The sequence below is a fragment of the Silurus aristotelis genome (assembly GCF_946808225.1).
Source record: "Silurus aristotelis genome assembly, chromosome: 26".
In the NCBI taxonomy this organism is placed as follows: Eukaryota; Metazoa; Chordata; class Actinopteri; order Siluriformes; family Siluridae; genus Silurus; species Silurus aristotelis.
The window spans coordinates 11,558,711-11,585,273 of NC_139599.1; the positions used below are offsets into that span (position 1 = coordinate 11,558,711).

At 37.1% G+C, this 26,563-nt stretch overlaps 1 protein-coding gene across 2 annotated transcripts; it reads right to left on the bottom strand.

Moving 5' to 3' along the window:
- Positions 1-71: 71 nt before the first annotated feature.
- On the bottom strand, positions 72-26,096 carry map1b (microtubule-associated protein 1B). 2 transcript variants are annotated; one of them, XR_014531820.1, is made up of 8 exons: positions 25,738-26,096; positions 17,106-17,207; positions 11,635-11,717; positions 11,205-11,345; positions 5,978-11,102; positions 1,654-1,758; positions 893-1,110; positions 72-752 (listed from the first exon to the last, which is right to left on the bottom strand). XR_014531820.1 is itself a non-coding variant. In XM_083531687.1 (7 exons), exons 1-7 carry the CDS (start codon positions 25,934-25,936, stop codon positions 597-599), a joined length of 6,024 nt encoding a protein of 2,007 aa, XP_083387813.1. In that variant the 5' UTR covers positions 25,937-26,096; the 3' UTR covers positions 72-596. The 2 variants fall into 2 exon arrangements, 1 of the variants encoding a protein (XP_083387813.1); XM_083531687.1 differs by lacking the exon at positions 1,654-1,758.
- Between the last annotated feature and the right edge of the window lie 467 nt (positions 26,097-26,563).

The following is a 26,563-nucleotide window of genomic DNA, read 5'->3' on the forward strand; positions in this document are numbered from 1 at the left end:
CAGTGCAGACAGGAATATTGAATACATACTTTGCACACAGGGTATGTAAAATAATAATTCATACTCACTCATGATTTCTAAACATTTTAAGTACCTTTGAACAACAACAACAACAACAACAAAAAAGCAATTTAAAATGGAAATGTCATAGGCCTCATGTTTCAGTATGCCCTAGATATTCAAGCACTGTTAAGCTCTTCAGTGACCTGTTTTTTCTCTGTCGGTTTTCCAGTCAATTAAGGCTCAACTTCACAGCTAAATTCAACATGTTCACTTTTACATTGCTAACTATCTCAAACAAGTGCATCATGTGTGGTACATTCAGCTATTAAGGCAATTGAAATAAATTCTGCATGTGCGTGTATATATACTAAAATTACACTATTAGATATTGACATTTAGATATTGATAATGACTTCTAAGACCTATGCATTTCCCACAAAAGAAACTTGAATACATTTCACTTTAATAAGCTTTCTATTCAGTTTAATAAGTGCAAATAATTTTAGTGAAAACCGAATTATTTATCTGTTTAAATGTGGTGTTCAGCTCTTTGTGGCACTCTTTTCCATATGGGGTGCAAAGAATATTCATAATCACAGCTCTATCTTGCATGCAGAGAAGGATTCGTCTTGCATAACGACAGTGCTGCTGCTGGCCAGAACCATGATATTCAAGTCTTGCTGCTTCTCATGGGTTTCCTGATACCACTCCCGCATAACATCAGTGTCATGGGTGGGAATAAGTGTGGCCTAGAGCACAGAAATATATGCATTAGTTTAGATTGATATTTTCTTTACCACTAATAAACTGCATACTGCATGCATTACTTTACAATTTACAGTTCAATTAAATGTTTTATGAATTTATTGAACAGAATGCAATGTCATACCTGCATGTTATTTTCCCATTGAGCCTTTCCCTCTAACAGAGCATCTAACACTGCTCTGCTAGGCTCCTGCTCTGCCTGATTATTGCCACTGACCACATAATATGAGGACCGGACTCGCTTAAAGAACTCTGAATCAACGTTTTTGGCACTGCAGTGATTAGGGATATAAACTAGGTCCATATACATTGGAGGACATTTCATTGACAATCCACTGTTTCCTGAAAAAGAAAGAATAGAAAATGTTGCACACATAGTCATAAACACAGTACAGACATTTTTCAAAACATTATTGAGAGTGCAGTAAATGTTATAATGATTTGGAAGAATAAGTACACTGCATTGGAGTTATGAGAAATCACAGAAGAATGACCAGACTGGTTCAAGCTGGCTGTAAAACTATTATAACTCAAATACCCATTCTTTACAACCTTGCTGAGCAGAAATGCATGCACACCATATCTAAAGTTCCAAGAAAGGTTACTGTGGCTGTGAAGAAGCCCTGCACGGACCAAAGATGGACAAGCATGAAACCAAACAGTACTCAAGCCCCAACTCGCCCATATCCCCTCACACACTCTGTGAGCACTTCCAGTATTCCATGGTTGTGTAGATGTGGCCTAAAATGTTTCAACAACTTCCTTTGCTATTGAGAGATGCCCAGCAGATGTTCAACAAATTCTAGTAGAAATTAGCTGGAGTTCTGGAATTTAAAGAAAGTAATCATCCAATGGGTCAGCTGAATGTAGAAACAGCAATGTCACCCTTCTTGTTGCCCTGCAGCTTTCAGGTGCCTTTCACTGATGGCTACAATCCAAGAGGAGTGACATCGATGGGGTTGTGTACGGTGACCCAGAATGACAAAGAACCTAAAAAAAAGGACAACTTAAATAAAAACACTCAACTTAAAAAAAGAAATAATAAATGATAATACTCAACTTTAAATAAAACCTTTAAATAAAGTTTTATTTAAACAAATAAAAAAGCAACTTAAAAATAAACAACTTTAATATAAGGAGTCAACACTAAAAGTTAAAGAAAAAAAACAAAAAGAAATCAACATTTAAAAAAAAGCTAACTCGTTTCAATACTTGATTCTGATTGCCTGGAAGCTGTGCATACAAACCCGTAAAAACCTTTCCAGCCAACTTGGAATAAGTAGATAAATGGGTGGTATTTTGTCATTTGAAGGGGCAAATCTCCACAGGCATACTTTAAATTATAGTGGAGAGCCTTCTCAGAAAAATGGGCTTTATTTAAACAGCAACAGGACCTGTAATAGGATGTTCAGAAGCAGATACAGGTGTGAGAGCATTTAATATATACTGTAGCTGTATGTTAGCCTACTTTTGATGTTTCATCAATAGTATAATTAAATGTATATTAAAATGTAAATCTATATATTATTATAAAGAGATTTAAGCTTTGGAAAAAAAGTTGGACTTTCTCAGTAAAAGTTAAAATAGTTTATAGGAAGGTTTATGGAAGAAAAAAAACTTCATACACCCTTTAAGTAAGTCTTTGCAAATACACAATTTTAGTAAAGGCACACTTCAGAATATATGAATATGTGAATGGTACACAAAATAAAGGACATGAGGTGTGAAAATGTACTTAATATATTACATTGCAGTTGGAACTTAAGCATAATAGCATTACTCATTCATGTTGATCACATTCGGAGTAAATATTAAATTTTCAATAGTGTCACAGATTTCCGTCTTAAAAGAACTGCGATTAGAATATATCAAGGATGATTTTGTATAGGCAGTGATATGAACTTTGTACTGCTCTCTAATCACCCCATTTTAAAGTCATATGTTTATCAAGCTGATTAATTAATATCTTTATTTATATTAAGTCTGAAACACCAGGTGATGCATTATCTCAGTGAATCTTTAAGAAGGATAAGTGAATTATAACCAGTATGGCCTTTTTAACAGCATTACTTGCACTTGAGAATGGAAACTTCAGAAGTAAAAGCACTATTGCAATAATATTATTGTTATTTAAATAATGGGTCTAATATTTAAGAATTTTGCAAGAGAGAGCTACCCTTGACCATCTTCTGGTGATAGGCCACTGGTACTTGGAAAGACAATGTATGCAAATCTCTTGATCGTAAGCTCCACTATTTGCGTACTGACCAGGCACTCTCCAACCATCCAATAAGGTTATTATTTAAAGGACTGTTTGAGGGATACAAGCAGATTCCAATTTTCTATTCCAAAAGTGACTTTCATGCCTAGTAAATTAATGCCAATCTATTTGCACGGACATGGACATCTAGTCTGCACCAAACAGCACAGACCCTGTTATTAAATCAGCTTTCAATGTCTTTAATGTGGTGCTGTCAGGGTGCGAGCGAAACAGAAGGCGGAAGCCGGAGTACAGCTCGCTTGGGTTTTAATGCAAGTGTGAGGGAGAGAGAGATACGAGCACACAGACACGCATACGGGCACACGGCAGTCCTACGGTTGAGAGAGTCCGAGGTGCGCTAGCTGACCCGAGATGCACGGGGAGGTGAAGCGCAGCCGGTATGGGATTGTGGAGTCCTGTATGACAACCGGAACGTGAAAACATGCAGCACGGAAAGTCTAACATAAACAATAACGAACGGGGAGTGAATGTGAGTGAGGGGTTTATGTAGGAGCGGGGTGGAGTGATGATAAGCTTCAGGTGTGCCTCGTTAAACCTGGAGCTCCAGAGAGAGTGGAGGCATGAGTGATGATGAGCTCCAGGTGTGCGTGGTTAAACCTGGAGCTCCAGGGAGAGCGGAGGCATAGAGAGCCACCAAAGGGGGCGTGGCAGGTGGATCCCTGACAGGTGCAATCAAGTGTCTGGTAGTGGCAACCATGTTTTTGTTTGGCACATGAAAATTGCAGCTCTAATATACCAAAATAGACAAATAAAACACTCTGCAAACTAAATCAGACATTAACAGTTAAAAAATTTTTTTTATTCTTTTATTTAAATCTAAGAAAAATCCAACAACTACAACATCTGTAGAAAAAAAACGTATTGCATTATACAATAGTTTCGGTCTACTCATTGGGTAGGAAAAGCATGCTCTAGCAATTATAAAGCCCTGACTGTCAGACAGGCTAAAAATATTAGTCATGTTTTGTCTAAATGTCACTCAATATTAATTATCTTCTTTAGAAATCATGTTTTCGTACTGAATATAAGCAGAGCTGTGATTATCTGTGTGACCACCTCCTACCTGTAGCCATTTGGTTAAAACAGCAATCTTGCTCACGAGATGTTGCCTACCTACTGTATACGTATGATTTGTTTGTATAAGAAACCCTGCTCTTAAATTATACCAAATTGTTCTTGCTGTTCCTGTTGAAGAGGATTATCCAGTTTACCCTGAGTCTATTCATGCTCAAGTTTTCAGAATGTGCAACGGAAAATAAAGCCTAGGCCTAAGGTTAATCAAAAGTCCACTTAAACAACTACATTTTACATTAACTTAAAAAATCAGCAATTAATTAAAATTTATTTTGTCTAGGAAATAATAATTGGAGTGGAAATAAACATTCAACTTTAAAAGTTCTGAGCAGTTATATGGCCCATGAACTGCAAACCATAATGCTGTGTTTGAATGTGATTATTGTTGCAGTAACAATGAGCATAATTCTTTTGAAGTTTCGAAATTTGATTGAGGTTGTCATCAAACATGACTACAAATGTTAAAGATATTGTTAACATTAAGCTCCCCTTTAATGGCAACATTGCTTTAAAAACATCATTAATTCCTTTCTTAGATCTGTACAAGCGGTAGTTTGTCACTGCTCTTAAACAGTAAATTACCTTTTCTCATAGAGTTGTCATTGAACCACAAATGAATCAGATGTCAGATGCTGCTAAGGCTGCTGCTGCTGCTGATGGAACCTAGGAATGTACTTTCTGGTAATGGCGAGCAAGCATGCCCCTTTTTGGCCCATGCAGGCAGACGATTGTGAACCCCTTTACTGTTGTCAAGTGCGGGGCACATCTAAGCCCCCAATATTTGGCCCAGGTAGTATGAGCTGAGTATGAGTTGCCCACATTAAGTAAAAGTAGAAGTCGCCCCCAGTAGGACCCACCATGGGCCCACAACATGCCCACAGACCACTCTTAGCTTTGTGTGGTCCACTCCATTCCCCGCATTTCATGCTGGTAAAGCCCAAACCAAACTGTAACGACGACGACGACAAACAAACAAATTTACATTTACATCTTTGACATTTGGCAGACGCCTTTATCCAGAGTGAAAAAAGTGATTTGAAGCCAATAAATAAATATGCTACAGGCTTTTAGAACACAGACGGCCATTTGTCTAAAAATCTGTTGGGAAACAATTCTATTAGTTGTATTTTTATAACTAGTACTCATAACTTGAATCCACATAATTCCAAAAGAGCTCTAACGTGTGCTTGCCCAAACACAGCCAACAGCAGGCCTTTGAGGGCCCAATGTCGATACCTGTGGGCAAACCCAAAGTTAGGTTACCCAATTAAAAACACTCCAAGGGCTTAAAAATCTGCTGTGGGCCTCACGTGGGCTTAGCCACGGAGAGCACATGTTGAATTAATGTGGGTTTGTCCTGCCCAAATTGCCCCACAGTAAACCCACACATTCGCACAGTGGGCCCGCATAAGTTTATTTGCTGGGTTAGCAAAAGGGTAGGTGCAAACTGACTAGATTTAACATGTGCTCATGTGCATCTTGCTCTGCATATACAATTAATTTGCTTTCATTTTATCAAATTTAAAAGTTTTATGGCACAGCATGCAGTGAGCTGAATTTCTCTTTGCAGTTCTCTGCAACATGTAAGCAACTAAAAGAGTATAATGTGTTTGCTTTTTAAACATAAATGACACAAAAGATAGTTACCTAAATAGGACCAATGGGCAGTCTGAATGAGGACTAGGAGCAGCTTAACTTTTTTATGTCAGTCTATAACAATATTTTAATATATATTTTTGTAGTAGATTTGTAATATATATTTTTTACTTAAAACATGCTAGACCAATGTAAACATATTGAAAATCTCAATGGATTTACAAAACTTCCTCAAATAAATTATAAAATGAGGCTTACCTGTTGTTTTTACACCCCTTGATGCAGATGTATTAGTTGCATTTTTTGCATCCTTTTCCACTGTTGAAGCATTTCTGGACTCTTTGACCACATTTGTTTTTGACAGTTCATGTTTTTTACCTGGTGAAGATGGCTTCATTTTGTTAACAGTCTTTTTCTTTTTTTGCTTCTCTCCCTTATCTTTTCCAGACTCGCTCAGTTGATTGTCTTTTGAAGCTTTTGGATCCACCATGCAGACATCTGGAAAGGGTGGTGGTGGAGCAAAGTCTCTTGATGAGACAGTAGTACTTTCTGGATAATGAGAAGTTAGTGTCCTGTCTGTTGGTAGAGTTTCTGAGTCATCTTCTGAATCAATATTTGCCTCTGCAGTTATAGATGGACACTCTTCAGTTCCAGGAGGAACATCAGAATCTGTTTGAGAGGGAACAGATTCACTAATAGATGTTGGAGGGGTTTCTTCACACCGCTTGCTCTGTTGCTTTCCTCCACTTGGTGGTGGTTCTCCACTATATTGAAGTGGCTTTTTCTCTTCCAACGGATTGTCCTCATTGAAGTACTCCAGAGGGTTGGGATTTACAAAAGATGGGGAAAGCTCTGTCTTTGGATGTCTGTATTCACATGAGGCCACCAAACATAAGTCTACGTTTGACCTTGATTGTGGAGAGAGACTTTTTTTTAAACTGTCTTGATCTTTAGAGCCGCTGGTGCTACAGTCAGCAGACTGCAGCCCTGCTTCTTTAATGTGTGAGGAGGAGTTTGACTCAACTAGATTAACAGACTCAGGAGAATGGAATGGATTAGACTCAGAAACAGGACTACATACTTCTCTGAATGTATTTACATCCGGCTTCTCTTGATCAAAATAGTCAGATAATACTGTAGAGGGTGAAGGTGAAACAGTCTCTGGTAGAAAACCAGTCTCAATATGGCTGGTATTCTCTGCCTTAAAAAAACTATCCTCATTGCAAAATAAGGTGGGACTTATCTTACCTTTATCCAGTCCATATGAGTTGCTGGTACCAACCAGAACTATAGAAGAGTCAGAGGACACGGGTGATTGGTTTTGTGGAGATATTTTTGGTGTGACTACTTCTGATTGAGTATCTTCATTAGGAGAAATTTCCCTAGGACCAATATGAGAGGGTGTTGCAACAGATGGTGTAGATGGTGAAGCAGAGGCAGCTTGAGAGGTTTCAAGCTCTTCAAAAAGCAATGCTGCTTTATTACCTGCTCCTCCAGGCCTGAATTCAGAACCCTCTGACGGGCTGTAGTCAACCTCTGTTGGGCCATTTTCAGTGACTGCATGCTGTGCTCCTCCTGCTACTGAATGCTCTGGAGATTGCTTACTGAAATCGAGGGCAAAAGAATGATATTCCTGGCTAATCTCTAATGACTTTGCTGGATGTCCAGGAGAGTTTGTGTCCTGCTGAAGGATCCTTGGCTTAGCTGTAGCCATTTTGGGTAAAAAATCGGGAGAAATGGACATTGGTCGAGGGCTTTCTTCTTTAGTTGGAGAAACATCGTTTTCATGCATTGTTGTTGGAGTCTGCACAACAGAAACAGACAGAGAGTCATCTACCTCTGTGGAATGAGGAGAACCCACCTCAGCATGTAATGATGGGGAGACATCATCTGTTGTCGGCTCTGGTAAAGAGCTTGTTGCGAGTGATGCCGTTGATGCCGATGCAATATGAGACAAAGTATCCTCATGAACAACCTCATCATCAGGAGTATCTGACTTCTCTGATGTGGTTCCTTCAGATATGGACATTTTACTCTCCTTAAATGGAGAAAAATGAATTGAATCCGAGAAAGACTCTGTTTTTGTGTGAGGTAATGAAGATGAACTAACTGATGTATCAACACATGCATTTTTGTCATAAAATTTAATCTGATCATTAAGCCGATCATCAAACTGTGACTTTCCTACGTTCGTTGATGTACTTTCACTTACAGATGCACTACATTCTGGGGTTAAAACTATTCCAGTTACTGATATAGGGAAATCTCTAGCTTGATCTATAGGACTAGCCTCTCTGGTAGTATTCTCTGTGTCACTTGTTACTTCAACAATAATGGGGCTATGCTTGTTAATGACTTCATGTGATGTAGCTTCTGCTGTCTCTTCAACTGGAGATTCATAGTAAGGTGTATGCCCTGGGGACTGTGGAGATGAAGTTCCTTCTAGAGTTTTATCTTCTGGACTATGAGTAGAATCCACATGTCCTGATGACAGTGTAAGTATAGTGCCAGGCTTGACTAGTGGTGATATATCGTTATTAATGGGATCAATGCTGGCATCAGCGACTTCAGAAGGTGACTGTACAAGTGGCAAAGTGTGCGTTGTAGAATTCAGACTCCCTGTATCAAGGAAAAATCCATCACTATGTTTACTGTAGAATGCCTTACAAGATTTATCTTCTTCCAATGAAGATGGTGGTGAAATTGTGGAGGCAGATGCATGATAACGATAACCCTCTGTGTCATCACTCTTTGAATGATTTAACTCAGAAGTGTCTTTAAAATATATATTTCTATCACAGACCCCTGAAATACCAGGAGGATACTCAGGTTCATCATTTGCTGTCTCATCACTCATAACATCTCTCGGTGTTAACATTTCATCCATAGGAGTTGGTATACTAGAAATCTCAATTGTAGACTGTGTATGGACAGATGTAGTGTATTCTTCTGGCGGCTCATCCTGATTATCATCATCTGAGACAATCTCACATTCTGACCCTCCTGGCAGAGTTTCATCATGAATAGAAACTGCTGGTGAAACAGAAGCAGGAAGTTGTATAGGACTATGCACTTCTATATTCTGCTTTTTAGGTACTTTGTACTCTGTTTCACAACTTTCTCTCTTATAATCCTTCACTTGTATTTCATCATCTTCAAGCTGAGTATACATATGCTGTTCTTGATCATCTTCATTTTCTGCAAGTCCCTTTTCTTCATGTCCTACATCAGATGATTCTTTAAAACCAGGGTCATCATCTTCAAACTTTTCAATTTGGATTTTTTGAACATTAGTTTTTTCTATTAGTTGTATCTCCACACATTCCACATCAGCTTCTACAGTTAGATTGGTTTCTATATTTAGATTATCTTCAAGATATTCTGCTAAGGCCTTGACTTCTTCATGCTGAATTGCACCTTGTTCAGAAGTCTGTGTTTTGTTCTGAGAAAGACTTTCATCATATTCACATATGTCTTCTGCTTTAAGAGCTTCAAAATCTTTAGTCAGGTCTTCTGGAGAGGACATTATGGATATTTCATCCTCTATATCGTGTTTATCTATGGTGGCGTCGATAGACAAAGTCTTCTCTGAAACAGCAGCTGCAGCAACTGCCTTTGGTTTTTCTGCATCTTTTTTAGAAGATTTGCTAATGTTTTTTTCTTTAGGTTTTGCAGGGCTGCCTGGTGTCTTTGCTTGTATTGGTGCCTTTAGTTTTGGGATTGGTTTTTTCACATCACTTTTGTGAGAATTATTCTTTAAGTTTGCAGGTTTCTTAGAGTCTGCTTTAACATCTTTTTCATCCTTTTTAATTTCCTTCTTTTCTTCTTTTCTGCTCTCTTTCATGGGAGAGCCTTTCCTAATATCCTTCTTTTTGCCTTGTTTCCTAAGCTCCTCTTTCTTCAATTTCTCAATTGTGGCCTTTTCATCATTTTGGGGTGTGAAATTCCGACCTTTTCTTTTCTCTGTGCTTTCTTCTTTTTTAACAGTCTCATTCTTTTTCACTACTTTCTTTGTCTCCTTGCTTGTTTTGGGGGTAATTGTTGTTTTTATATTGGCTTTTTGTTTTTCTGGGGAGTCAGTTAATGATTTTTGTTCCATTTTTACCTCTTTTCCCATAATTTTGGCAGGTTTGGCAAGAGGTTTTTCTTTCTTCTTTGTTTTGAGTGACGAATCCAGAGTTCCTGAATCATTTTCTGCCTTTTCAGAAACATCTTCTTTGGACAATTTTTGGATGCCTTTGATTGGTGATGCTTTTGACAGTGATTTTGGACTGTCCTTGCTCTCCTGCTTCACCTTTGCTTGCTTGATTGTTGGCTCCATGTTTAAAGACAGCTCCTTTTCAGTGACAACAGGATGCTTTAAAAAATCCAAGTGTTTAAGTTTCTCGAGCCCTTCAAATATGCTATTTTGTGTGGCATTACCTGGAAATAGAACACGCACTATTTTCTCTGATTGGTTTGAAGGATGCCACACAATCAGTGAGGAGATTGAGGACAAATATGAGATTGGAAGCTCTGATTTATTTCCATTTTGTAATAGAACTGAAGACTTGTCTTTCTCAGTGCCGGTCCACTGCTTCATAAAATGCTGCAGCTCCTTGCTGTTTTTTGCCGGATTGAGAACATACATTTCCAACTTTCCAACACCCATTTTTTGGAATAGAATAATAGGCTCAATTGTATTTCCTATATTCCTTTGCAGGGGTGTTGGCTTCAAAGAGAGCTTACTGAGATATTGCAGAGTGAGTGTTGCTTCTTCAATATTTCTTCGTACCCTGTGATTTTGTTCAAAACTCTCAGGAGTTGGAGGCAGGTTTAAGAACACAACACCAATGTCAGGCGAGATCATGTTCTTCATCCATTCACTGTTGGCTGTCGATTCCTTCGACTGCTCCTCCTCCAGTTCAGCAGTCTTTCGCTGCAGCATGCTGTTGATACCTGGAAGACTATCATCGCCAATGTGTGTCAAAAGAATGGAATCTATTCTGTCTAAATGGCGCACCAACTTCCAAAAACATGATTTCCTGTCAGATCCACCATTTACAAGCATGTTGAAACCGTTAACCGCAAAAAGTGCTGAATCACCTTTCCCTCCAGGAAAAATGTAACAACAGGGCTTAGATAACTTTAGGAACCCTCCAGAACTGGGGGGTTCAAGCATATCAAAAGGAGATAGAATTTCCACCGATTCTGAGAGGTATTCGGTGAACTCTGAGAGACCCTCCATTTCTGGAAGTATGAATACAGAGTTTAGATGAATATTAATGAAGTCCTGTAGACTGTGTTTATCAAGGTTGGAATTTTTCCAGTCCCCATGTTTAGGGCAATAAACCGTTAGTTTTGCTTTGTTGGCTGGATGTATGGTGCTTAAAAGCTCGCCAATCTGGGAAAAAAAAGATCACTTTATGGCAGAGCTTTAAATTTATTGATTTCACTTACTAAGTTTTTGCCTGGACAAATGTATGCTTCCATTTCTTGTTCTCACCTCTTGGTCTGTGAAAATGTCAATAAAGTTGAAAAAAGAGAAGGAACCCGACTGAAGAATTAGCTCGCCAGTGTTTTCCAAAGATTGTCCAGCCAGAACAAGTAGCTTGTGCCGGGCTACATCTGATATCATCAAACGAACCTGAAAACAGACACAGTTTTATCTGCGGCATTAGTTCTCTAGAGACCCTGCAGGAGTTATATTTAGAAGTCAAATCTAATTTGTCATAATTAAAAGTTAATAACATTAATAACACATTCATCCTAACTTGTTAACGTCTTTAATTATATCATTTTACATGATACTTAATATTATTATAGTTCTGGAAGAGAGAGAGAGAGAGAGAGAGAGAGAGAGAGAGAGAGAGAAAGAGAGAGAGAGAGAGAGAAAGAGAGAGAGAGAGAGAGAGAGAGAAAAGATTAAGAATTACCTCAGTGCTAAGAGCTTCATCTGAGGGGTTGATCAGAACAACTGTCTCCAGTATGCTGCTTTTGTGGTGCAAAACTTTCTGTCCTGTATAGAAGACAAAGGTGAAAGTGAATTTTTAGTTAAGGTTGTTTAAATAAGTCCTATTCAGGTAACAGATTTTGATAAAATTGGTAAAAGTAGAATGTGCAGCTTTTAAAATTTCTTCTTTTTAAAAATTTTTAGGGTCAAAAATGCATTTTGGTTTTATCTAACAAATTCTTGTATTAGTTTTATATCAAAATAATTTGGCGCAATAATTTCTCTCAGGATCATAGTACCCTGTTTACTGAAAGCTTTATGTCAGTTGGCACACTGATGTCAGTTGTGCACAAATATGTTGATCATATTAACTTACTATATAAACATACATACATACATACATACATACATACATACATACATACTACACACATTCACACATTCATTCATACATACATACATACATACATACATACATAATACACACATACATACATACATACATACATACATACATACATACATACATACATAATACACACATACACACATACATACATACATACATACATACATACATACATACATACATACATACATACATACATACATAAATATGCCAATGTCTGCCTTCTATAACTGGACTCCAATCTACATGCTTACTGACCTATGTCTTATAATTTAGTGGAAAATATCTTGATCTTTTATCCTTCCTTAATAAAGATTGCCCAAAAGAAATGGTTTTGTATATATTTTTCACTGAAACATGAAGGCAATAACGTTATCTAATTATCAAAGTTTGCATTGGATGCAGTTACTATGGTTTATTGGGTCTACCAAATCAAGTTGAACTTTCAGTGTCCATGCAGACACAATGTGGGAAGCTCAATCGGTGAAACACTCCAAAGAAAATTCAACTATATCTTGGCTTTATGATCTCGTAGGTCATCCTCATCTAAGACCTACTTGTTCTCTAATTTTTTCGAACAATGTATAACCTATGCAGAACCTGATAACTTTGTTGCGGGTCTCATCACTGGAATGTAAAATAATGGTACGATAAAAACAATAACTGCATTAGACAGTGCAGGTATTCGCAGGTATTCGCATGGCACCTATCAGATAGACATATCCAAAAATTTCCCTAAACATTTTATATTAACAAAGCTACTGTTTTTTTAGCTGTCCGCACAGATATTATAATAAATATGCGCATAATTTCAGCTTTAATTTGGAGAAATTTACATCCATCCAGTGAACAGTAAAGAAAATTGCAGCACTTTGTATGTTCTCACAAATCAATCATAAATAATCATAGCAGTTTTAATCCTTGGTTTCAAATGTTTTGCAGGTAATGACTGACTCATCACCAGATGACGTGATGTTCTGCCAGGCCTTTACTGCCGTTTAAGTTTCTGCATTTCACCTTTAAATAGTGAAACATATGCTCAACTGGATTCAGGCCAGGTGACTTGGCCATCGTAGAGCATTCCACTTTTTTCCTTAAAAAGATCTTGGGTTGCTTATATAAAGCCCTGTACACAGAATTCATTAAGCAGTCACAAGTAATAGGAAAAATCATTGTTTTTGTCAGTCATATACGCTCATGCCAGAAGATTAGGTGGTATGCTTTGGCACATGAACAATTCCAACAATTCTCCATATTATTCTTTTCCTGTTCAATCTGTCCATAAGCTGCTGTTCCATAACTAAATAGTCTTTTTATATGCTTTATATGTTTTTGAGGCTTACGGATGGTACATACAAAATATGTGGTAAACCCCTAACCAGGAATAGTCAAATAACAAACCACTCATCAAACTTTTCAAATACAAGTTCCTGGCCAGTTTGATGGTGTTCCACAGAACAAAACAAAATATCTACACACAGTATCATGAGGAAGCAAAGCAGTAATTCTTACATACATAAGCAGATACTTATATACTTATAAGCAAATACTTATACATTAAATATACAAGCACAGCTGTTTCTAGCCTTTTGGCATTCTTGGCAAGATCCCAATTGCCCCCTTTTGATCAATCAACATGTAACTAAAAGAAATGTAGCTGGTTGCTAACTAAAGATGAATAGGAAGGCGTCAAAGATTTGTCCTTCTTCATGTGTCAAATTTGATGTAATTTTGACCTGCAAATGATCACTCATCAGCCAAGTTCAATGCAGCTCCCTGCCGAAGTCTTGATTGTTGTCTTTGACACAGATTCACCGAACTCCTAACTTCACAGACGGCACTTTGATATCAGACAGCGAGTGAAATTTTAAATCAAAAACCAGTTGGAAAGCTAGATAAATATGACCTCGGGGCAGTCTGTTTACCTAACACATCAAATTTCAATGCTGCAGGCTCCGGTTCGGAGTTCTGTAGAAGTCTATGGGAATCCCTGCACATTAGAGAATGGTGCCAAAGGAGTACCCATTGCATCAAAAAAGTGACACCAAGGGATAAGGACGAAGGTGTCCATATGTGACTAGTTGGGCATGAGAACGTGTTCATTTTGATAGAGTTTTCTTTTTTTTCTTTTTTTTATAGAAAAAGAGTTCTTTGGTCATCCAGCATAATTTTCTGTGTCTACTCTGTTTTGTTGGTGTTGCTCACATGTTTTTTTTTTCTTCTTAAGGATGTATGGATGAAACAAAGTAACACATTTAAAACAACAGATTCCAAATGCAACTCTTGATCTTTTATATATATATATATATATATATATATATATATATATATATATATATATATATATATATATATATATATATATATATATAATAAAAACCCTTTATTTATTTGCATGTACAAATCTTCAAATAAAAGGATTTTTTAGACCATTTAATTTTCTAAATTTTAGACCATTTTTGTTATTTAATTACTCACTTTTCACACACAGATTATAAGCTTTTATAAACAAATGCTCCTTTCTCTTTTTCTTTCACTGTTTATCTCTCTGTATCTCTTTGTCAGTAAGTCTTTGTCATTAATAATTAAAGGAGATTTTTGTTACTTTGTCCACTAGGTGGAAAATAATTATTGATCAGTGTCTAGCTGATTTCTACACCTACATTTAGCGGATTTATGTGCCTGGTGTCTTTGTCTAATGGATGAATATGATATATTCGAAAGTAAAAGCAACCAAAATCTGAGCTGCAGACCCAGCATACATGAAAATAATATTTCCACTGCGATTTGCCATCTGTCTGGTGGTGCTCTCAGTTAGGGCTTTAATACAAACTAAACTCATATAATTCACTGGTTCAGATACCTTTTTCCCTTTTACCACGAAAAAAAGGAAACACAGCACAGAGAAAAGGGGTCATTCACATGCGTATAATCATTGTGCATAAGTATTAATGTCCATTCATACCACTAATGAGACTATGTACAGGCCCACATACACAGACATTGGATATTGTGCAACAGTAATGACTAAATTAATGAAAGAAACAATAAGCACATGTTTTGAAAGATATGTAAACTCGCAGGTAAACTTATGTAAAATACTAATTAGCATATATCTAGCATCAATTTAATTAAATGATTAACCCCAAACAATGTACTATTGTTCCTAAATAAATTTCTAATGGCATCCTTTTGGTAACATCCAATTGGAAAAGCCATGGGCTGCAAAGAGCTTACAAAGCAGGTATGAGATCTCATTGTTGAAAAATATCGATTAGGATGATGAATATCCTAAGTGGAGAACACTGGCATTAAATAACAGGATGTTCCTCTAAAATTGATGAAAAGGCAAGAAAGAAAAACTTGTCAGTCAGGCTGCTAAGAGGCCTACAGCAACATTAAAATAATTTCTGGCTAGTACTGGTGACAACAGTGACAAGAGTCTCCAAAATTCTTAATACACATTTAATACATTCAATTTCTGAAAACATTGTCAAATAATGTGTTTTGGTCTAATGACAACAAAGTTGAATTATGATACCAAAAGGTAATAAAAAAAAAAATAAATACAAAAAACACACAAAAGATTTTCGTCTGCACAGTGAAGCATGGAGATGGTAGCATGAAGATTCGGGTTGCTTTTTTTTTTTTTTTTCCTGAAAAAGGGGATTTAATCAGGCTGGAATTAGTAAAGGATAGCTCTAAAAGATGGCATAAAAGCCTTAAGTCTTCTGCTACAGTAAATCCCTCAAGATGGAGAGAGATTCTAACTTTCAGCATGATAACAGCTCGGAGCACACCTCCAAATAAACCAAGGAATGGTTTCACCAGGACACATTTTTAGTATGGCCCAGCCAGATTCCAGACCTAAATCCAATTAAAAATCTGCGGGGTGAACTGACAAACGCTCTGCACAGAAGATGCCCTGCCAGAGTGTTTAAATGCTTTTGCAAATAAGAATGGCAAAATATTATTAAGTCAAGATCTGTCAGATTGATTGACTCTTACCCACAAAGACTGAATGCTGTGATAAAATCTAAAGGTGCTTCAACTAAGAATTAGAAAAGAATTACAAATGAAAAATTTACAATAAACTGGTTTAACATTTACATTTGTCTTCTAAATGCCACAAATGTAAATGTTTAACCAGTTTATTGTACATTTTTAAAATAATTTTTTATTTATTATTTTCCCTAAAGATTCTTCGTCTTTTTCCATATTTATTTTACATTAATATGTAGGTTGCATTTTTACAATAGACGTGAAAAATGTTTATATGTATAAAATAGATACCAATTTTAAATGCTCAGCCTACATCATCAGTGTCTATTAATGGCAACTTATCTCCCCTTTTTTGTTCATACAGACTCCTTGGTTTTATTTGGTTTGCTCTATGCATTCAGCAACATTTAAAATCATACTACTGAGTGCTGATTTCAACATTTGCTAATATTGTGGAGACACTGTCCATATGATAGCAATAATAGGTCTTCAAAAAATAATAGGTCTTCAAAAAATACTATACAGTAATAGTTTCATGATCCACACTACTCTGAAGATTCAGATCAATCATATTGGACTGTATATAAAGGTTTTCAGTATTTGGATGGTTTTCCGATGAGCTGTGAGAGGATGCACTTTAGAACAATAAAAAATGCTCACTTAACTCGAGCAGAAAGACAAGTCATAATCTGATGCATTTTAAATATGTGCATCATATTTAAAAGCCTCGATTACTCAAAAGATATGTGTTGCATAAAGAAAGGAACTGTTGCAAATTCTGGACATAATAAAAAATAAAGATTTCTTTTACAGCTCTATTAGTAGTCAGAATTAAGTTAGGATTAACATAAAGTCTAAATAAGTCTCTTGAGTTAACATTGGCAAAATTAATTCTTCAATTTATTGTAGAATTGCAGAAATTTTATTTTGGGAATTTTTGTTTGCATGTTTGCTTGACTGTTGTTTTTTGAAGGAATGCAATCGACTACTACAATTCACTAGTTGCTTTATAAAAAGGCACAAAACAATCAACACAAACATACCTTGCACATCAGAAGAAAACCTTGCTGAGTGTCGTGACACGAAAAGCTTTAGCTCCTGGTCCAAGTTGCAGTTGATGAGATTTGTGTCCCATGAACGAATTCCTGTGAAAGAAGAATAAAACAGAAAGGTACTTGACACGTTAAACACGTCTAATCAGATATTAGTTTTAGACTCTCCATTGAACATTATATAAGTGTATATCATGCACTTGTAGTTAAACACTATTGGTCATGATGATAATCTATTATCTTAAAGTTGTTGTTTGTTCAAACATTTCCTGTTCGAAAACATATGGATAAAAATAGAAAAGAATTGGGCTGCAGACTATAGTAATACAAATCAGAGAAAAATGGTTGGTAACCTGCCTGGTTAAATTTGAGAATTCTGCAGATTTTTCTCCTCAGGTAATAATTAGAATGGGAGAATTAATCTTGAACCTTGGCCCCAAATTACAGTCAAATCGGATGCATGTGTCGTTGTTGAGATTTAAAACAAACACTTGCTACTGTAGTTTGCTTGAAAAATTATTTTGATTAACTCAACGACTACATTTTTTGCGAGTGTGCAATATTACATTTGCATCTATTGTGGCACTATAAAGTATTTTTCATGATAGGGTATAAATTGAGCCGCAAAATGGCTAGCCCCTGGCTGGCAGGAAAAAAATGGTCTTGTTGATCTCGCACGCTTGCTGACAGGCATTTCACTTTCTGTTGTAGCACAGAAGCAGTAAGCCACTTAAAGAAGTGTTTGGTTTCATGTGTCAATATTATCCTCAGCTCCTTAAATACAGATAATGATTCATTACAAACACTAACACATCGGAAATCTTCTGCCCTGGCTTCCTATTTACCATTTTGGTGCCACCATGTCTAAGTGAAAGTTTAGCCACATTAATGTGTGTAGAATAAACAATGGTAATGCTATGGTAATGGTAATGCTATGAATGCAGCGAAAAGGAGATGCTGCAGAGCTGTTCTCTGTAAAATAGCTAAAACCTCCCTGAAAATGTTCAAATTGTACACAGTGTCAGGCGGTCAGGGCCAGCAAAGCCTTTTCTGCTGACCTAAACACTATCAGAAGCAGTGACCTACATTTACAACCTAAATGCTAATATTTGTTCCAAGACAAGACATAAATTAATTCATTCCCAACAGTTTATTCTTTTGATTTCGTAGCATTTCTCTTGGCTTCAGTGCTTCCAATACGTGTATGTGGATGTCAGATTTTTTTGTCTTATCAGTCCCTATGTGCTGCCATGTCAATCTAATCTGCCCAGGGCCTTCAAAGTCAAGTACTGCTGGCCTTTTTACTTTAGTCTCCTTAAGAAATAGCTCTGTTTCTTTAACCAATCAGATTTCATATTCGCCTCACAGGGCCAGCTAGTTGGCCCAGAATAGCGTCAGCATTTTTCGTCCTCTGATTGGTTGGTCAGAGCAAAACTGTTACAGCCAAGTTCGACTGGCAAAACACATCTTTAGTGCTCTGCACACATTTTTACATCCGAGTTAGACTTTTATATACCTACCGAGGAAGAGAAATTGATTTGGTCTCAGACATACAAACCCGATTCCAAAAAAGTTGGAGACTGTACAAATTGTGAATAAAAAGGAATGCAATAATTTACAAATCTCATAAACTTATATTTTATTCACAATAGAATATAGATAAAATATCAAATGTTAAAAGTGAGACATTTTAAAATGTCATGCTAAATATTGGCTCATTTTGTATTTCATGAGAGCTACACATTCCAAAAAAGTTGGGACAGGTAGCAATAAGAGGCCGGAAAAGTTAAATGTACATACAAGGACCAATTTGCAACTTATTAGGTCAACTGGCAACATGATTGGGTATAAAAAGAGCCTCTCAGAGTGGCAGTGACAGAAGTCAAGATGGGCAGAGGATCACCAATTCCCCCAATGCTGCGGCAAAAAATAGTGGAGCAATATCAGAAAGTGTTTCTCAGAAAAAAATTGCAAAGAGTTTGAGGTTATCATCATCAGCTACAGTGCATAATATCATCCAAAGATTCAGAGAATCTGGAACAATAACTGTGCATAAGGGTCAAGGCTGGAAAACCATACTGGATGCCCGTGATCTTTGGGCCCTTAGAAGGCACTGCATTACATACAGGAATGCTACTATAATGGAAATCACAACATGGGCTCAGGAATACTTTCAGAAAACATTGTCGGTGAACACAATCCACCGTGCCATTTGCCCGTACCGGCTAAAACTCTATAGGTCAAAAAAAAAAAAGCAATATCTAATCATAATCCAGAAGCACAGGCGTTTTCTCTGGGCCAAGGCTCATTTAAAATGGGCTGTGGCAAAGTGAAAAACTGTTCTGTGGTCAGACGAATCAAATTTTGAATTTCTTTTTGGAAAACTGGGACGCCATGGCATCCGGGCTAAAGAGGATAAGGACAACCCAAGTTGTTATCAGCGCTCAGTTCAGAAGCCTGCATCTCTGATGGTATGGGGTTGCATGACTGCATGTGGCATGGGCAGCTTACACATCTGGAAAGGCGCCATCAATGCTGAAAGGTATATCCAAGTTCTAAAACAACATATGCTTCCATCCAGACGTCATCTCTTTCAGGGAAGACCTTGCATTTTCCAACATGACAATGCGACACCACAATCTGCATCAATTACAACATCATGGCTGCGTAGAAAAAGGATCCGGGTACTGAAATGGCCAGCCTGCAGTCCAGATCTTTCACCCATAGAAAACATTTGCCGCATCATAAAGAGAAAGATGCAACAAAGAAGACCTAAGACAGTTGAGCAACTAGAAGCATGGTTTGTTCTCCACTTCCAGACCAATGAATACGAGTGGTACCCCTGGCTTACAGGCTCTGAGAAATGGTGCAAATTATGAGTATGCATCTCTGGTAAATAGGTTGTATTTTATTTACATTTTTAATGTTTTTGTCATGTTATTAGACAAAAATTGATTCTGAATTGCTCCAGATAATGTGGGTGGCAGAGTTGCGGTTGTAGTATAGAGGTTTTGGAGTTGGAACTGGGTTTCTTGCTTTAGCAAAATGGTATTCATCTTCCATATGTGAAATGTCTCTCTCTGTAATGCCACGCGTTGTTATATTGCATTTTTGTATAGTATTGATGTTCTCTATAATTGCGACGTGATAGTGGTGGTATTAATAGGTGTATTAAGTCAGGTAAGTCCCCACTGAAGACCCAGGTACCAATTGCATGGCTCGCCACTGATTGTACAAATACCCCAATGTGATTCTTGAGTTGGTTGCTCAGTGCACATGCTGTAACTTAAATTATATGAAAAAAACTACCATAGGGAAAATTCTGAAATATTTGCAAACTTTAATAAAATAAGGAGGTATAACATACAATAGCTAGCAAAAACATTAAACCCCCTGGCATTTGAAATCAGATTTGTCTAAATATCAAATGAAAAATAAATGAAAACCAGCAAATTATGAAAAAATCAACAATGGTGATTGCAAAAGTGTTCATGCCCTCAGGTTCTGCAAGCTTCAGATAAAGGGGAAAACTGAATTATAATTAGCCTTCACTATAAAAAAAAATTACATAAGTTTTCTGGAGAAAAACAGCAAAATGTAAATGAATGCTATGCATTAAAATTGAAAGAAAATCTAATGGAATTTCATAACTTAGGAATAGCGTGTTAAAAAAATAACATTTAAGATTGCATCCTATAGATCTATGGACATCCCATTAAACACTGTTAGATCAAAGCTGAGAAACTGGAAGCTGCATCACATCAGACAAACCAATACCTAAAGCTGTCCCCTCAAAACTATGTACAAAAACAGGATAATGTCTACTGAGGAAATCACAGCGAGGCCAACAGACACTCAGAGTTACAGAGTACTGTGACTGAAATTAAAATAAACTTGGAAGTAAAAGTCATCTTAGCTCAAGAGTAAAGATCTGGTTGTTGTTTTTTTTTTGTGATGAGACCAAGAGCTCGATATTTGTTTGGGATATGTTTTACAACGTTTTTGTTGGAAACCCAGATCCAGACAAGTGATAGCGTTAGCAAGAGTAAGAGAGGCATAGTCTGGATTCCTCAGACAGAGATATTAATCATCCAAATTTTGTATTAAATCCCTTACAGAGCGAATTGATGATAGCTTGGCATTATCACAAAAGGCAAAGCTAACACTAAGGCTCAGCCATGGGGGCACCACTCTCCACTTCACATATAAAACAGGATTGCTCTCCTCAGAAGCCTGAAAGAGCTCTATTATAGGATACATCTTAAGTCACATTAAATTAGATACTGTAGGTCTTTAGGAGCTTTAACAGTACAATTTTTTTTTGTATAACTTTAACCAGGGTGATGGACATAGTAGGGCTCATTTTCCAGTCTTACGAAAACATAGGTTCCTAATATGTATCCCTCCCTCCAGTTTTCTCTAGTACTCTAATACAAGTGCTACACCAGTGATTACAAGTCATTCTGCTTTTCAAACCATCCTGATCCATCCTTGTGCCCTACTTCTCCTTGGAGTTCTGTCACCTCACCTGAAAATCATTCTCTGCTACAAATGATGGTACCACATAGAAACAGTAAAAATGGCTGTGAATGTTCTTCCCTGAATAGTCTTATGGCTGCAATTGCAATCTCCACTCAAGTACTCAAATCTTCACATCGTTCACACGGTAGTTAAACCTTTCAGCAGGACAATGGTCTTCCCACCTTTGGATGGAGTCCGTCTCAAATAAAACCACTTTGTGCAGCTGGGGATCATTCCACATCTACAGCCTAAAGATCCATGAAGCTGCTGAGCAACTCAAGAACTTTGAGGAGTGATTTGTACTGTAATTGATATCAACAGTCTACAGTGCATCCAGCAAGTTTTCACAGCGCTTCACGTTTTTACACATTTTATGTCACAGTTTTAAGTATTTTTCTCAAAATTCTACAAACAATACCCCATAATGACGTAAATTTAGTTTTTTTTTTTAATCTTTGCAAATGTAATAAAAATGTAAAAATAAAATAAAATAAAACAAATAAAAATCACATGTACATAAATGTTCACAGCCTTTGCTCAATACTTTAGCACCAATTTGAAACACCTTTGGCACCAATTACAGTCTCAAGTCTTATTGAGTATGATGTTACAAGCTTGGCACACTATTTTTGGGCAGTTTCTCCCATTTCCAAGGACATTCAGAGTCATCCTGTAGCCACTCCTTTGTTATCTTGGCTGTGTGCTTAGGGTCGTTGTCCTGTTGGAAGATGAAACGTCGCCCCAGTCTGAGGTCCAGAGCGCTCTGTAACAGGTTTTCATCAAGGATGTGTCTGTGCATTGCTTTATCCATATTTCCCTCGATCCTGACTAGTCTCCCAGTTCCTGCTGCTGAAAGACATCCCCACAGTATGATGCTGCCACCACCATGCTTCACTGTAGGGATGGTACTAGGCAGGTGATGAGCGGTGGCCAAAGAATTCAATATTTTTTTCTCATGGTCTAAGAGTCCTTCAGGAGCTTTTTTTGAAGGCAGGCTGTCACTTGCCTTTTACAGAGAAGTGACTTCCGTCTGGCCACTCTATCATACAGGCCTGATTGGTGGAGTGCTGCACCACTGCTGCACCACTGCACCAGTGAGATGGTTGTTCTTCTGGAAGGTTCTCCTCTCTCCACTGAGAAACGCTCAAGCTTTTTAAACTTTTTGAACCATAGGGTTCTTGGTCACCTCCCTGGCTAAGGCGCTTCTCCCCCAATCACTCAGTTTGGCTAAGTGGCCAGCTCTAGGAAGAATCCTGGTGGTTCCAGCTTCTTCCATTTATGGATAATGGAGGCCACTTTGCTCATCGGAACCTCCAATGCTGTGTAAATTATTCTGTAAACTTCCCCAGCTTTGTGCCTTGATACAATCCTGTCTCAGAGGTCTACAGACAATTACTTGGACTTCATGGCTTGGTTTGTGCTCTGAAATTAACTGTTGACTGTGGGATCTTATATAGACATGTGTGTGCCTTTCCAAATCATGTCCAATCAACCGAATTTACTACAGGTGGACAGGTTGTAGAATGATCAGAATGATCAGTGGAAACAGGAGGCACCTGAGCTCAGTTTTGAGTGTCATGGCAAAGGCTGTGAATACATGTAAATGTGATTTTTTTTTCATTTTTATTTTGCAAAGATTTATTTTGCAAAGATAAATAAAAAAAACACTTTTCTCACTTTGTCATTATCGTTTATTGTTTGCAGAATTTTGAGGAAAATAATTAATTTAATCTATTTTTGAATAAGGTTGTAATATAAAATGTGTAACAAGTGAATCACTGTGAATACTTTCCGGATGCACTGTACTACAGTGGCTCAGGACAGTTTGCATGAATAAATCTGCATGTACGCACCTATTACTACACAACTCAACAATGTAACTACAATGAATGGACATTCGGTGCCAACCAAATGAGGATGGGTTCCATTTTGAGTTTGGTTCCTCGCAAGGTTTCTTCCTCATATCAGCTCAGGGAGATTTTCCTTGCCACAGTTGCCACAGGCTCGCTCATCAGGGATAAACGATTATTGAGAACAAACTTATAGGCAATACATTTATTACCGCTTTGTGTGTGTAAAGCTGCTTTAAAACAATGTAAAAGGCCACTTGTAAAAAGTGCTATAGAAATAAAGATGTATTAAATTGAATTCTCACAGTGACTATTTGATTTTAAAAGCATATTGGTTTGCAATGAAGAACATTGTTTCAGTGTAATTGAAGCTGATGAAACATTACTTTTAAGGGAATGTAATACTGTAGTTCTTATTTAAAAGTATTATTTAATTTTAGGGTATGGGTTATTTTTAGTTTTAAAGTAATAGTAGTATGTTTTGTAGAGCCACACCCAATGGCAAATAATATACATATGCATATAATATATAATGAAAAATACAAAAAACTTAATTTTGCTTTTACTTATTCAGCAGGTACATGAATAAGTAATTGATACAGTATAATTTTTAAACAAATGGCCAGTTGAGCAATAACCACAAAAAGAGTCTCTTTAGCAGTCTTGCTCTAAACTAGGTCACTAGAATAGAACAATAACATTAACTTTAACAATAACATTGACAATCACATCAACCACCTTACATTTTTACTGTTTTTCTATTTACTGATATAAGCATCCTTGTTTTCTCACATTTTATATTATATTTTATATTTTATATAGTTTATACTCTTTATTTATCTGCCTTCTTTTTTTTCTTGGTTTATTTTTCTCCCCATCCTATTCCCTCATGCTGGACCGTCGTAAAAAGCATTTCACTGCATCTCGTACTCTGTATGTACTGTATGGGTATGTGTCCAAAAAAAATTGATTTTGATTTTTTTAATTAATATGGATTTCCTCTTATTTACTAAGGAGTTTCTTCTATTTAAATAACTACAAATGAGTAAAACCAGTAGTTTTACTACAAACTTTACTTTTAAGATTCAATGTATAATTGTGCCATGAAGGCCATTTGTATTGTACTGTGGGATAGTAACTGTTGTTTCAGTGAATGGAAACAAAGGAAGTGGATAAACGCATCTTGATCATTAGAACTTGGGTAAGCAAATGCACTTTAATAATAATAATAATAATAATAATAATAATAATAATAATAATAATGATAATAATAATAATAATAATAGGATTTGTTTTTACTAACCTTCTGCATGCTATATTAGGTGCAAAGAGCTTTCATTTGGATGCATAATGCGTTTTGTTATTGCCCTGCCAGCGTACCTATGATCACATATGAATGTTTCTGGAAGTCAGTTTTCAGGGAGCGAAACGCCTCTATTTATTTTTCGGAACGAGAAAGAGCCCAGTGGGCTTCCGTAGGGACCGCAGTGCGGCTCAAGCCGCGCCTACACGCTGATGCTGGAGAATAGCCAGAGATGCGCGGCGCGTGCAAAAGACGCCCTCAACCTCCAACTTAGAGAGATGCCATGTTCAGAGCGACTTTCACAACGAGACACTGTTTCGCTGTAAACACAAGCAGCACTTATAGGTCTGTTTTAGGTTATGCTATATTATCAGTATTATTAAGGAATAGCTTATTTTTTGTTATATTGTGCGCGGTGATTGTTGCTTCTACAGTATATAAGAAAAAAAAAGCATCACCTTCATTTATTCCAAAAGAAAAAGTGCCATCAATAAAAGAATAAAGGGATAATAATTGAATTATGGACCATTGCGCAAAAAAACAAAACAAAAAAACGCCCTGTGTCTGTTGCGCAAAATAGAACAAAAGACCGCTTTTTATTTGGCAGTGTATTTACGATCATCTATATGAAATATATATATATATAAATCACGAAAGCATTTAATAATAAATAAATATATCACTGGGTTTCAGTGCAGTAAAATGGAGCTGAGAACAGGGTGGGGCAGGTGGGAGCAGGCATCATCTTACACTTTTCAACTAGACATCAGTGATACCTGCTCATGTGAAGTCATGTATTAAAGAAGCACATCATTAATAAAACGCGTAGAAAGCAGTAATATAATAAACACCTGAAAGGTCAAAGCAGGTGGAGACATGGAGACATGGAGATTTGGTGGCGCACAGTAAACTGTAGTGTGTTTTTGTGTGCAGTGATGATTGTGCTTACCTTTTTCAATGTCTGAAACAGCACATTTCAGATGCTCGGTGGTGATCAGTTCTCCGAGGACCACTAGAAGATAATATCTGCCGTCGTCGAAGTAATGCGCGAAGTCCGTGGGCGAAGCCATGATGCCGCCTGCGTCTCGGGGGCTGCTGGCGCTGCGGAATGATTCGGCGCTTTCTGCCGCTTCCACGAGCGTCGCCATTCTCTATCCACACTCACACACACTCTCACACACCCCACGACACAACACAGCCCACACCACAACACACACACACACACACTCTCTGCTCTGAGAGGGCAGGGGAACAGCAGCGACGGGACGACACGAGCACCACCCCTTTATACTACCAGGCTGCGTGTGTGTGTGTGTGTGTGTGTGTGTGTGTGTGTGTGTGTGTGTGTGTGTGTGTGTGTGTGTGTCCAAAACAGAAACTGAATCAGCAAATCTAACAGGATACTGAAATGTTCTGTTTTTCTCAACTCAAAAAAGCAAAAGTACATGTGAACTGTGATGGCACATTCAAAATGATGATAAACTAAAACTCGTTTAAAAATGTTAAAATAGAGGATATAAAAATGATTCGAGATTTAAAGATGTAAATATAAACAGGCTACATGTTTTTGTAATATGTAAAAGTTAAAATATTAAAAACATTAAGACACGTTTAAAGTTTAAAACGATGGTCTTCTAAACCAGCCGGTTGCTAGTTGGCTGTTATGGAGACTGTAATGGAGAATAAGAATCTGTATCCTAGATGGTTGTTATGTTGTTAGAAGGATTCAGTATGATGGTTGTTATGTTGTTAAAAGGATTCAGTATGATGGTTGT

Excerpts from the sequence above, each read along its gene's own strand:
- map1b (XM_083531687.1), bottom strand. The coding sequence starts at position 25,936 with ATGGCGACGCTCGTGGAAGCGGCAGAAAGCGCCGAATCATTCCGCAGC. Across the intron at positions 17,208-25,737 it reads TGTTTCAGACATTGAAAAAG|GAATTCGTTCATGGGACACA; the intron begins GTAAGCACAATC and ends CTTCTTTCACAG. Across the intron at positions 1,111-5,977 it reads AAGGGGTGTAAAAACAACAG|GAAACAGTGGATTGTCAATG; the intron begins GTAAGCCTCATT and ends TTTCTTTTTCAG.